The 13498-nt window shown below is 42.3% G+C and overlaps 1 protein-coding gene across 1 annotated transcript in view; it reads left to right on the top strand.

Moving 5' to 3' along the window:
- The first annotated feature begins 9408 nt into the window (after positions 1-9408).
- TICAM2 (TIR domain containing adaptor molecule 2) overlaps positions 9409-13498 on the top strand; it is a 55587-nt gene continuing 51497 nt past the window's right edge. Inside the window, exon 1 of the mRNA XM_024563301.4 lies at positions 9409-9928. Coding sequence (XP_024419069.2) covers positions 9749-9928 — 180 coding nt within the window. The 5' untranslated portion in view covers positions 9409-9748. The remainder of the gene's footprint in view (positions 9929-13498) is intronic.

The following is a 13498-nucleotide window of genomic DNA, read 5'->3' as shown; positions in this document are numbered from 1 at the left end:
TTTCCTAGGGCCCTTGGCCATTTATCTTGGAAATCATGCACTTTGAGAACCAATTCTGATTTCAAGGATAAGTGAATCATAGTGAATCACCAGTCTGACAGGGACCAAGTAATAAATGCATTTTAATCCAAGTCTTCATCACCCTAAGCCCAGTTTGGCCCAAGATCCATTCTGTAGATATTTTCTCAGCTTCTTACTATAGGGTTGGCATAGCAACAACAATTGACATGTCCAGGTTGACTCCTGACCCCTGGAGTAAGGAAAATTATGGTAAGAAACACAAAATACTAAATCAAAGCAATACTGAGGAATACAGGGAAATCGAGGATGATTCCTAGATTTGTAGAAATAGATATGAAAACAATAAAATGATACTATTGCTCAGAAACAGACCAAGAGACAAAATGTTTAATGTAATTTTTTTTTAAGATTTTATTTATTTTAGACAGAGGGGAAGGGAGGGAGAAAGAGAGGAAGAGAAATATCAATGTGTGGTTGTCTCTCATGCACCTACTACTGGACACCTGGCCAACAACCCCGGCATGTGCCCTGATTGGGAAACAAACTGGCGACCCTTTGCTTCACAGGCTGGCACTTAATCCACTCAGCCACACCAGCCAGGGCTAATGTATTTTATATAGCAGTATAATCCAGAAAAATATATCATTTTTAGGATCATACAGGATGACCTTTTCAAAGGATAATCCAACTAGGCTCTTCCTAATTATATGCATTGTCTTCCTCTTTCAAAAGACTGCAGCTCATGTTATCTTTAAAGCACCAATGCTAAGCTAAAAGACATTGTTTAATTTTTATTTCTTGCTACCTGATTTTATAATATGATATATAGGGCATTGTGTTTTGTAAGCCTTGCCAGTCAAGCTCAATGCAAATGAACTAATATCATCTATAATTGCTTCTTGCCCAGATGACCCATCTGGGCATTTACATTTGTCAATGTAATTTAGTTTCCAACTGAGATATCCCTATAAATGAAAAAGAAAATCATTGATGAAGAGTAATCTTGTAAATAAAGTTTTTGAAAGTGGCATGCTATATAATCCTAATATTTTCACATGGTTAAAATAAGATTACTATATACAATTTAAAAGGAAAGTTGGGTTCTGAATGGTGTGCCACATCCAAACAATTATGCTTCTTATTCTCCATTCATCCATCCCTTTGGCCAACTTTAGCCAATATTTATTTACCACCTATTATGCGCCTAATAATGGAGCAAAGAGTTTTCTGTCTTATAATGTGATTTTTAAAGGAGAAAATTATAATAAAAATAAGGATGCTTGACTTCTTGGTATTTCTAACACATAGCACAGTGCCTAGAAAACAGAGGCGCTTGTTTATGGAATGCCACCCTACCGTTATCCAAAAAACTAATGTTCTCTGCTCTCTACTGCTAGGCTGCTTCTGTTTCTTTTGCATCACCAAGATGTCTCAGAATACCTGAGCAACTTGGCTTCTTTAGGGACATCTTTTCTTAACCTCAGGGAAAATCAATCTAATCAATTTACTCTCCCTCTCTTTCCGTCCCCTCCCCCTTCTAGTCATTACTCCTTAACAATATATTTTCACCTTCCACTGTACGGACACACATCCTCTTTCATCCTATAGCCATCAAAACAGGTGCTAGTCAGCCATCGCCAGACACACTATTTTAGTTCTGACTACCACCATCTTTTATCTGGGTTACTGTGACAGTCTTTCAATTGGTGTCCTTGTTTAAATATTTTCACCTATGTAATGCAGTCTTTATATGGCCAATAGAATGCTCTTTTTACACAACTTCAATTTGGTTCTCTTATGCTTAACACTTTTTAATGCTTCTGCCTTGCCCTGGGAAGAAGTCCAAATGTAACAGGGTGCAGCCAAGGTGAGGGGTGGGGGAGCCCAAACAGGGATTTGTAATGGGGTCCAGAAGTCAGTGTCCAGGAAATACTAGAAATATACATATATTTCTAATATATATATATATATACATATATATATATATATGTGATGTCCTCACCCCCACAAGTCTAAGCTGGGGGATAGGATGCATGAAGCAGGGCCATTGAGAGTTATTTTGAATAGCAACAGTTTTGCAGACAACCTCTAGAATGGTCGTTTAACATATCTATAGTCTTTAACTGGTTTCATAAATATGTTAAACAGCTTTGAGCCAGGGGGACGGGAGTGACTTCAACCCATGATATAACTGGGAGGCACCACCCCCTGGTTACAGAGTCTGCATAAGAGCTTGGAGATGATTGGCTCCACATCACAGGGCCACACCTACCCGGACTTACTATGGCAACCCAGTAAAGCTGGAAGAATATGGGAATGCCAGCAGCTGTGGCCAATTGTGGGATGAGTCGGAAATGGTGTGGCAGAGGAAGATTGGCTCTGGGATTTAAACCCAGGTGTGGCAGCCATGCAGGTCTTTTTGGGACCATGTGGCCTGGGCAGAGAAGAACCACGGACTTCTATTTCTTTTTCTGAGATACGGTACCCCGGACTGGGCAGAGGAGGAAGGAAGGATTGTGAATTCGTGGGTATTCTAAAGGACTTTGGGATCTCAGTGAAGACATTACTCAAGTTTGTGTAACTCTTTAAGTAAATAACCCCTTTCCTTTTCACCAATCTCTGGCACTGAGACACGTCTTTCCCTGGTGGTGGGCAAGGTGAACCTAATACAGGGTGGGGGACCCCTGGAGCACAAGGGTGGGTCTATTTGGCAATAGTATATTGCTCACCCCCCACACACACACCATCTGTTCTGTAACACAAATCTATTAACATGACTTTTCAGATTTGTGACCCATCCACTTATCTCCCTTTTGTTATCCTGGTGCTTTTAGCAAAGTCTTGCTAAACATATCAGCTGTTCTACTGCAAATCCCAGATGAAAAAGAGCCAACTGTTTGGACCAGGGCAGCAATGTTAGAAAGGGAGCAGCATCCCCTAGTGTCCAGTATGATATTGGTGGAGCCAATGAGTGAGATTTGAAGGAGAGAGAAGACATCTGAAAGTCTACAATGTCTTTTTTTAAAAATTATATCTTATTGATTATGCTATTACAGTTGTCCTAGTGTTCTTCTTCCTTTGCCCTCCTCCACCCAGCAACCCCCATTCCCTCAGGCAATCCCCACACCATTATTCATGTCATGTATATAAGTCCTTTGACTACTCCATTTCCTATAATGTACTTTATATCCCCATGGCTGTAACTACCTATTTGTACTTCTTAATCCCCTCATCCCTTCACCCATTCCCCCATACCCCACTCACATCTGGCAACCATCAAAACATCCTCTGTATCCATGATTCTGTCTCTGTTCTTCTTGTCTGCTCAGTTTGTTTTTTAGGCTCAATTGTTGATAGATATGTATTTTCTGCCATTTTATTGTTCATAGTTTTGATCTTCTTTTTCTTAAATAAGTCTCCTCAATATTTCATATAATAATGGTTTGATGATGATGAACTCCTTTAGTTTTTTCTAGTCTGAGCAGCTCTTTATCTGCCTTTTGATTTGAAATGATATCTTTGCTGGGTAGAACAATATTGGCTGTAAGTCCCTGCTTTTCATGACTTTGAATATTTCTTGCAAATCCCTTCTATCCTGCAAAGTTTCTTTTGAAAAATACACTGACAGTCTTATGAAAACTCCCCTGTAGGTAACTAACTGCTTTTCTCTTGATACTTTTAAGATTATCTTTAACCTTTGACATTTTAATTATGAAGTGTCTTGGAGTGAGCCTCTGTGCATCAATCCTGTTTGGCACTCTCTGTGCTTCCTGGACTTGCATATTTATTTCCTTCACCAAACTACGGAAGTTTTCTTTCATTATTTTTTCAAATAGAGTTGCAATTTCTTGCTCTTTCTCTCACCTTTTGGCACCCCTATGATGTGAAGGTTGGAATACTTGAAGTTGTCCCAGAGGTTGCTTACACTATCCTCATTTTTTTTTTTTGTTTTTTTTTTTCTTGTTGTTCTGGTTGGTTGTTTTTTGATTCTTTATGTTGCAAATCATTGATTTGATTCTTGGCTTCCCTGATTCTACTGTTGTTTCCCTGTAAATTGTTCTTTATTTCAATTAATGTATCCTTCCTCTCTGACTGGATATTTTTTATACTGTTGAGGCCCTCACTAAGTTCCTTGAGCATCCTTATAACCAGTGTTTGACCTCTACATCTGCTAGATTACTTATGTCCATTTTGTTTAGTTCTTTTCCTGGAGTTTTGGTCTGTTCTTTCATTTGGGCCATGTTTCTTTGTCTCTTCATTTTGGCTACTTCTCTACATTTGTTTCTGTGTATTAGGTAGAGCTGCTATGACTTCCTGTCTTTTTAGTGTGGCCTACTGTAGTAGGTGTCCTATAGGGTCCAGTGACACAGCTTCCCCTGTTACCTAAGCTGGGTACTTGAGGTATACCCTTTGTGTGGGCTGAGTACTCCCTCCTCTTGTAGTTGAGCCTTGATTGTTGTTGGCAGGTCAATGGGAGGGATTTACTGAGGCCAGTCAGCTGCAAGGACTGGCTGTGATCACCGACCACTAACCTCTACCCTCCGTGGCAGATCAGCTGTTCAGGGGTGGGGTGGTGGGGCCCAGTGTGATCCGTAGCTGTCCACTGTGTGCACAGGCTCTGGGGTTTCCTGGGTGGTGCAGGCCAAGGTCAGCCTCCACCTGTGTTCTGCCCAGGGCCACCCAGCCTGAGCTCTAAAGCAATCTGAGATGGCTGCTACACATGCTGGGCTTGGAGATTCCCAGGTAAAACCAAGTTGTGAATCTAGGCTGGCTACTGTTAGTGCTGGGCCCAGGGCCACTTAGCAAGAGGTACAGGGGCTGGGGCCTGGCAACTTACTGAGGCCAGCTTTTGCTTATTTGATAGGATTTAGAAGGTTGTGGATTGTAAGCCAAGACTAGCCATTCATATCTTGGGTGGGCCTGTAAATTGGGTGGGCCTGTAAATTGGGAGTCTCGGGGGATCTCCAAGGCGAAGCAAAGTCTTAGCCAGGAGTCTCAGATATGATACCTGCTGGTTGGCTCTGTGGCTCTGTGGTGAGAGGGTTCAGAAAAGGGACAAGGGCCTCTGCCCCTCTTTCTGTCTGGGGGATGCTGTTCCCCCACTCCCACTTTGATGACAGATACCTCATTTCCTCTCTATATGCCACTGGTGCCTTTCAAGCTGCTACCCTGGTGCTGGAGCTCAGAGGGAGTGAGTCTGAGTAAGTTTGTGTGGGGGTTCTTTAAGGGGAACTGCTTGGAACTCCAGAAGTTTCTTCCACTGACTGAATCCCCACTGGGTTTTGCCACCAGAAGTTATGGGGACTTATCTTCCTGTCACCAGAATCCTGGTCTGGGGGACCTGGTGTGGGACTGGGGCTCCTCACTCTCACAGTATCCCTCCCAAATTTTTACCCACCACATGTGGATGTAGGACCAGCTCATTCTATGTCTCCAGCCCTCCACCAGTCTGGATAAATGTGGTTTCTTTCATTCTGTAGTTGTCAGACTTCTATTCAATTTGATTTCTAACAGTTGTGCATGACAGTTATTCTATATTTTAGTTGTAATTTTGATGTGGTTGTGCAATGAGGTGAGCCTTGTTTACCTAATCTGCCATCTTACCAGAAGTCTCTAAAAGTACAATGTCTTTACAGATCCATCTGCCCATTTACAAGTGAAGCTTCTTCATCCATTGCTTCCTGCATTTTGGAGAACGCTAACTGATGTTCTAAAGGAAGGTGGTGTTTTTTGTTATTGTCTTCAATTTCACTTTTGTAAAACACAAAAACATTGTTCAAATGAGGGTTTAAAATATTGCCCTGCAATGTTATACTCGTAACCTGACATCTTAACTGTACAATGATGAAAATTTTCTTTGGAGAGGGGGAACTACATGGTCTAACTACAGACCATGAGCTGACAATACAGTGGAGATTTCTGGCTCCTGCAGATTTTGCTTTCCATTTCAGCCATCAGTGAGAGACTTCTGAAGACTAGTGGCTTCTGACAATTTGTTCCTTCCTTGAGACATAAACATAGTTTGCATCATTGGCCAACCTCAGGGTTTCTCTGTGGTTATATTTTTTATTCACTATCAAGTAGGTAGTCACTCTCAGCAAGATTCTGAGAGGTCACATCCATTTTTAAATTTAAAATTTATTGCCTACAGTGGAAATATTATATGCTGTAGCAGTACTCACAGTTTTGGGTATCCACAAGATGCTGATATGTGTTCTTTGTGCATATATCTGTGTCTATAGAGAGACTAAGCAACTGTGAAGAATACTGAATATGCTCATTTGACTTTCTCTGAAATATGAGAGATGTCAGACAAGTCTTTACTAGGGAGCAGTTGCGGGAGCTGGGCAAAAATACAGATATCCCTCGTTTTTTGATTTCTCACTATCTGAAGATTGCAAACAATTTTACTCCAAATTCATTCTAAATCAAAACCTACTATAATAAATCTGTGTGTATCTGCTAGCTATAATATGTAGATTAGCTTACACATCTGGAGAAGAAGATGCAGAGTGGACTGCAAGCTTAGCTCAGACTTTTTCCAAGTATGATGGGTCTTTGCTGTCCTTGTTTACATGGGTTGTACATTATAGATATCATCTTCACATTATTAAGTGCTATGATATGTTTGTATCATCCCTCCCATCCAAATCCTAACCTCCAAAGGTGATTGTATTGGAAGATGAGGCCAATGGGAAGTGATTAGGTCATGAGGGTAGAGCCCTCATGAATGGGATTAATGCTCTTATGAAAGAGAGCTCACAGAGTTCCCTAACCCCTTCCACCACATATAGACACAGCATAAAGAAACTGGCTGTGAACCAGAAAAAGGTTCTTCACCAGAAGGCAACAAGGCTGGTTGACTCGATCTTGGATTTCCCAGCCCCTAAAGCTGTGAGAAATAAATTTCTGTTGTTTATAAGCTACCCAGTCTGTGGTATTTTGATATAGCAGCCCAAATGAAATAAGACATTAAAAATATCTTCTAAAGAATTGATCCTGCCAATACTTTTTGACAGCCCATGTTTTGGGGAAGTGGTCATCTCAAAGCAAATAATTACAGATGTCGCTATGGCCAGAGTTCTATATACATATGGCTATAGTTACACAGGGAAAATATTGAAAAACAAAGAGAGACTTGTTCAACTTAATGCTCGTTGTTGGTCAGAAGAGAAAAAGGAAGAACAATTATGAATACTCAGTGCCAAATGTTTCAAAGATATTTTAGATCACTCATAGGAATCTATTGGTGTTGTAAATAATTGTGATTATGACCTGAGCAGAAGTATAGCATTCAAAAATCAAAAATGCATTTCCATATACAATCTTATTATTGGGAGCCGTATAAGTGCATGATAAGGGAATGCTATCCATTTTGAGGAGCTGTTTTATTGACTGTTTTGGTTTTTGTCCTGAGGTTTCAGGTGAGGCTTCTTAGTTATTGATTGTGTCTTAATTGCCAAGTTGAGTAGACTGTCCTACCTATTTCTTGAATTTAGACCTGGACATGCCTCTGACATGTACTGAGTCACTTAACTCTTTCACTAGCTCGCACTTTCTAAAATTTTACCCATCACTGAGCCTCACCCAAGACCACAGTCCCCCTTCCCTCCCACCACCAAACCTTACTTGAGCAATTGAAAAGTACTATTGATACTGTACAGTATCCTTGAAAGCTGTATGCAGACATACCATTGATGAGACCATTAAGTGTTAAAAATAATTGGATGATTAGTATTTTAAATGCTTATATCATGAAAATACACTTAAGGACTGTTACAGAAGTTGAAGGTTATTGTTGGTGATATTTCAGAAAACTGGTTGGATTTTTTTGTATGGATATGGAATGCATAATTATTTTTCCCATTTAAAATACTAGAATATTAGACCATGTCTAAAAATACTACAAAGAAGCAAATTCTAGTGCCTAAATTGCTATCCAACATGTTTTTAGGAGTATCTCAGATACAAATTATGGGGAATGCAGGCTGTAGGTAAAACTCTGAAGATGTTGACATTTCTGGCCCCCACCCCATTTGTGTCAGGTGTATAATGTATTGCACTGTGGTTTGATTTATTATTTTTTAAAATCCTCACCCAAGGATGTGTTTATTGACTTTAGAGAGAGAGGAAGGAAGAGAGAAACATCGATGTGGGAGAGAAACATTGATTGGCTGCCTTCTACAGGTGCCCGGACCAGGGAAGGAAACCGAACCCTAGTTATGTGCCCTGATCAGAATTGAACCCGCAACCTTTGGTGCAGGGAAGGATGCTTCAACCAACTGACCCACCTGGCCAAGGAACATTGTGGTTTTAATCTAACTCGTTAATTCATTCATTCGCTGTTTGTATTGCCATTCAATGTATGAAAAAACAGGTTTAGAAGAGCAATGTTACCTTCCCAAAGTCAAGAGTTAGAAAGCAGAACCCACCTTTTCTACTGTGAAATTCAGTCTTCTTTCCACTCATTGAAGAAATAACACCTCTTTTTTAGCCCAGCTCTTAGGAAGGTGCAATATCCCCCAAATTTCATCTCCTTGGAGTTCCTTCCCCCTGTGGAGGCCTTGGACACCGCAGGTGGACAGAAGTTCTGTGTCTAGCTGCTCAACAACACCCCCTCCACTCCATCTCTCTATCCTACCTCCTCCCCACTGCCCCCCTCATCTCCAGGCCTGGCTTCTACCCGTCTGCCTCTATTTCCTTCTCAGACAAGATCAGGTGCAGTTCAGGGTGGTATGGCCGTAGACTATTTCCTTCTCATAAAACTCTACCCACCATCTCTGCTGATAATGTTAAAGCACATGAGTCTATTCCTGGTCATTTATTTAAAAAAAGATATAATACCTAAGTCAACACCCCTTAGCTACTATTAATATTACCCACCGTTATTTTTTTTAATACTCCAACACAGTTTCTCCTCAGTAAAACAGGCATAATGCCCACTTATAGTGTTGTTTGTGGGATCCAAAAACACAATAAATGTAGTGTGATTAGCACTGCCTGAGGATAATGAATTCTCAATATGTGGCCCCAGAATTCGTGCTCCTTGCTAAATTGCTTCCCCCCAATTTGTTATTAATTATGAGAAAACTCTCCGCAAAGAGCTAAGCACTCAACAACCGGTGGTTAGCCCCCTAGGGCAAAATGAGCTCTTCTTCAGTTCACTTCCTCGGAGATCCCCCAGCAACCAACTCTCACCAGAGCACAAGCCTGTGCGGCTCACTGTTACCGGCGGTAAGACACTCCTCCGGCTGTGCGCCCAGCTGGGCACCCGCCGGCAACACCCCTTCTTCAGGCCCCACCCCCTGCCCTTCCAACGTTAGCCCCGCCCCTCGTCCCAGGCTGAGGCGGAGGCCAACCCCACGCCTCTGGAGCTCAGAAGCTTCCACGTAGGCACTCCAACGTCTCTCTCCGCAGAGAGTACTTCCGGGTAGCTGAGACAGGTGCCTCATGCCCCGCCCCTTCCCAAGCACCGGACCACCGCTTCCGGCCATCTCAGGCCTGCCCCCTTTTTTGTGCAGGTTTTACTACTTGTTCTCCAGGTCGTTCTAGGCCCTACTTCCTGGCCTCTGAGCACCCCTCCTCGCCCCCAGCAGCTCGCTTCTCGTCCAAATCTCTCCACGGCTCCGAGCCACTCGGGCTGAGGCCTGCGGTGCACGGCGAGTCTGCGCGGACCTGACCCCGCGTGTCTCTGCAACTCCGTTGAGGCCGCTGCCGCCGCCTCGGGATGCCGCGGCTGGGGTCCATCGCGGTCTGTTGGGATTGCAGGCTGCTCGCACTGCTGCTACTGCTGCTGGTGCCGGAACCTGGCGGCGCCTCTGAGATCACCTTCGAGCTGCCCGATAATGCCAAGCAGTGCTTCTACGAGGACATCACGCAAGGCACCAAGTGCACCCTCGAGTTCCAGGTACTCCAGCTTTAGCGGTTGGTTCTGCGGCCCCAGCTCGCGGTTCCAGGCTTGGGGAGTAATCGGCTAGTGCCCCCCCTCCTGACCTTGTTTGTTAATTCTTCGGCTGATTCAAGAATCAGCTCTAGGTATCTGATACAGAGCATTTGGCTTTCCTCTTCTAAACCTTGGGCGAGAGACATTTAAGAGCAGACATTAAGATATATAAATTCCTGAAATGCTTTCCGTAGCTGTGGCTTTTTGCATTCTCGAGTGCCCTTCCTTTGAGGGCCATTGAACTCTAACCCACACCTGTACTTCAAGTAGATTTGAAGTGCTGCCAACATCTAACTCCATTGCTTTTCAGTTTCTTCATTGGTATTAGGACTATTGGTTAATGTGGTGGTCCCGGTTATTGGAAGAGCATCATTCAAGGCCAGATGACCATCTGCCGGAGGTGTTGCAGAAAGAGTTGTTACAGTAAATGAGAGGCCTCTTGTCATCTTTGGGAATATATTTTTGAAAAAACTTTACTTGCAGAATGTAGTTTAAGTTGGTTAGAACAGTCTTTAGTCTGTTTCTATTATTTTTGGTAGACTAATTTTACATATTTGAACAACTGTTCAGTGGTGGGTACTGGTGATACATAAGTGACCAAAACACTGGAGGGTGTTTTATTCATTCTTGATTCCCCTCCTGTGCTCCCCTGCTTTTCTTAATTAGTACCTGCTCATTCATCAAGACTTCTTTAAGAGCAGAAAATAGGGGATATACAATCTGGTCTTTGGGATCTGTGAAGGCTTCCTTTAGAAAGTGATTTTAAGATGAATTGTAAAGAATGAGTTGCACATACTTTGGTAAGGGAGAAAAGGGAGTAGGCTTTGCAATGATACTATGGTAAGGGTGACCGAGAATTTGAAGACCATAGAGAGGTCCTATATATTTGGGAATAAGCCAGAAAGGAGAGGAGGGGGTGTCAGGGATGCCAAGCCATTAGTGCCTTTCTGGCTGTGATAAGAATTTTAGTTTTTCCTATGAGTATGGGAAGCTATCACAGAGTTGTGAGGAGTACAGTGACATGACCCAAATATTTTTTGGTGGTTATGTGGATATTAACTTGTGCAGGTAGAGAAGGTATTTTAGAATAGATACACAGACTGCTTAGGGAGGCTATTGTAGTGCGTCAGGCTTAGACTAGGTCTAGGATGTTAGCCATGAGGAAGGACAAAAGTGAAAGAATTGGAGATGATTTAGTAGGTAGAATCAATGGGACTTGGTGATTTGACTACAGTGAGTGAGGGAGAGAAGGCTAAGGATGACCCTTAGGCTTGTTTAACTTCCTGGATTAGGACCAAGGGACAGAAAAGAAGATAGCAGGAATAGTAATATAAATTGTCAGCAAAAATCTTATTTGTTTACATTTAACAAGCATTTTGAATTCTTATATGTGTAGACACTGTGCTTGGTGCTGGGAATACTACCCCTACTACTATTACGGGCTAAAAACAACAGCTGTTATGTGGCTGACAGTATGCCAAGCATATCAGGTGTATTACTTAATTCTCAGGACAACTCAATATGAAATAGGTATAGTTCTTACTCCTTTTTTACTGATGAAGAAAGTGAAGCTTCCATAATTTAAAGTACAAGGTCATAAAACAGCAAGTAGCAGGATAAGTATGCAGTTCTAGGTTAGTTTCTTTCCTTTTTTTTTCTTTTAAGATTTCATTCATTTATTTTTAGAAGAGGGGAAGGAAGGGAGAAAGAGAGGGAGAGAAACACTGATGTGAGAAACATCGATAGGTTGCCTCTCATACACGCCCTTACCGGGGACCAAACCCACAACCTTTTGCTTTGCGCCTTGTGGAGCATTGCCTAACCAACTGAGCCATACCAATCAGGGTTCCAGGTTAAATTCTTTACTTTGTTATACCTCTCAAAGATAGATAAGACTCACTTTGACCTCAGGGAGCTTGCATAGACACGTAGTCATATAATGTTAAGTGCAACAATGAAAGTGCACACTAGGTATTGTGGGAGCGTAAAAAAATAACTTTCCTCCCACCTTCTAAATTCTGGTTGGGCTAATAATCAAATTAACAAAGGCAGATTAACAGGAGAAAATGTACAAAGTTTATTATGGATGTATATGCAGGGGTGTCATAGATACGAGATTCAAAACCCATTGGGTAGTTGAGGCTTATATGCCATGCTGGACAAAGCAGAAGGTGTGAGCAGGAGTCTGGGATTTCAGGGGGGAAATAGGCAATTCGGAGGTAGCAAGAAAGAGCAGAACATGTGGCAAATTCTTGCTAAGCAACCCAGAAACAATGGGGCAGAGGTGAGGAAACAGGATTTATTGGATTTTTTTCCCTGTCTGTCTGATATGATAAAGTGAATATCTAAGTCAAGGGTGTCAAACTCATTTTCACCAGGGGCCACATCAGCCTCACAGTTGCCTTCAAAGGGCCGAAATAATTTTAGGACTGTATAAATGTAACTACTCCTTAACTGTTAAGGAGTTGAAATTACGTTCGGCCCTTTGAAGGCAACTGCGAGGCTGATGTGGCCCCTGGTGAAAAGGAGTTTGACACCCCTGATCTAAGTGAATTCTAAGTGTCCCTTCCTGAAGCAGTTTTTAATTATTATCTGAATCTTTTTAGATGGGAAAAGGGGAGGTAACAAAGTCTTTTGTTTCTTAGTAACCAGATGAAAATCAGTATTCCAAAAGGTGGGTGGCAAAACTTTGCCCCCCTCCTGGCTCCCTCCCTCCAGTCCCCCAGTGTACTGCTGGCTGAAGGACTAAGGATCATTGGAAAGTTTCGCTGAGGGGCTGGTGTTTGGTCTGAGTCTAGAGGAATAAATAGGAGTTATAAGCCTGCAGAAAGGGAAAGGACATCCCAGGCAGATGTGTTGTTTGTAAAACTTAATTCCAGCAGGCCTGAAATTAGCATGAGCTGGCACTGAAATACACGAGTTAATATTGTTGCTTTGATCTAAGGGCTTTAGGGGTGGTTTGTAACAGTTTGTTGACATTGTTTATTGGTAATAGTGAGATTGACGATTTGCACCTGGTCTCTGTCAGGCCTGCCCAAAGGCTTGGTATTAAGTCTGGTTATCTCTCAGAAATATACCTGTGTGACCAGCAAAATATAAAAAACCCAGCCAATACTCTTTTGGGTTCACTGGTTCCAAGGTGTTCCTTGTACACTTGGCGGTTCCTGATCTGGGAGGGAGTATTTGTCGAGCCACAGCCCTCACCCAGGGAGGCCAAAGAAGGCAACACCTAACCTCTCCTGACCTGTTTCTGTGAGACAGCTTTTGGCTGTGAGGTTTTCTTTTTCTGTAATAAACTGGATTTGTAAGCATTGTCATTTTGGGTCCTGTGATTCTTTTTCAGCAAACAAACCCTGTTTAACTGTCAGTGAAGAGGTAAAGCAAAGATTTCTTCCGAGAACTTCTGGCAGTCTGATATTTTTGGAACAGAATGAGAAAGGGTATAAAAGATGTGCTAAGGCTGCCTGAAGGAGGTACAGGGGGATGGTATGCCACATTGTTCATGGGTGTGGATATTTCTGTTGGGGAAATCTA

Source organism: Desmodus rotundus, chromosome 1 (genome assembly GCF_022682495.2).
Source record: "Desmodus rotundus isolate HL8 chromosome 1, HLdesRot8A.1, whole genome shotgun sequence".
NCBI lineage: Eukaryota > Metazoa > Chordata > Mammalia > Chiroptera > Phyllostomidae > Desmodus > Desmodus rotundus.
This window is presented reverse-complemented; position numbering and strand designations above follow the sequence as displayed.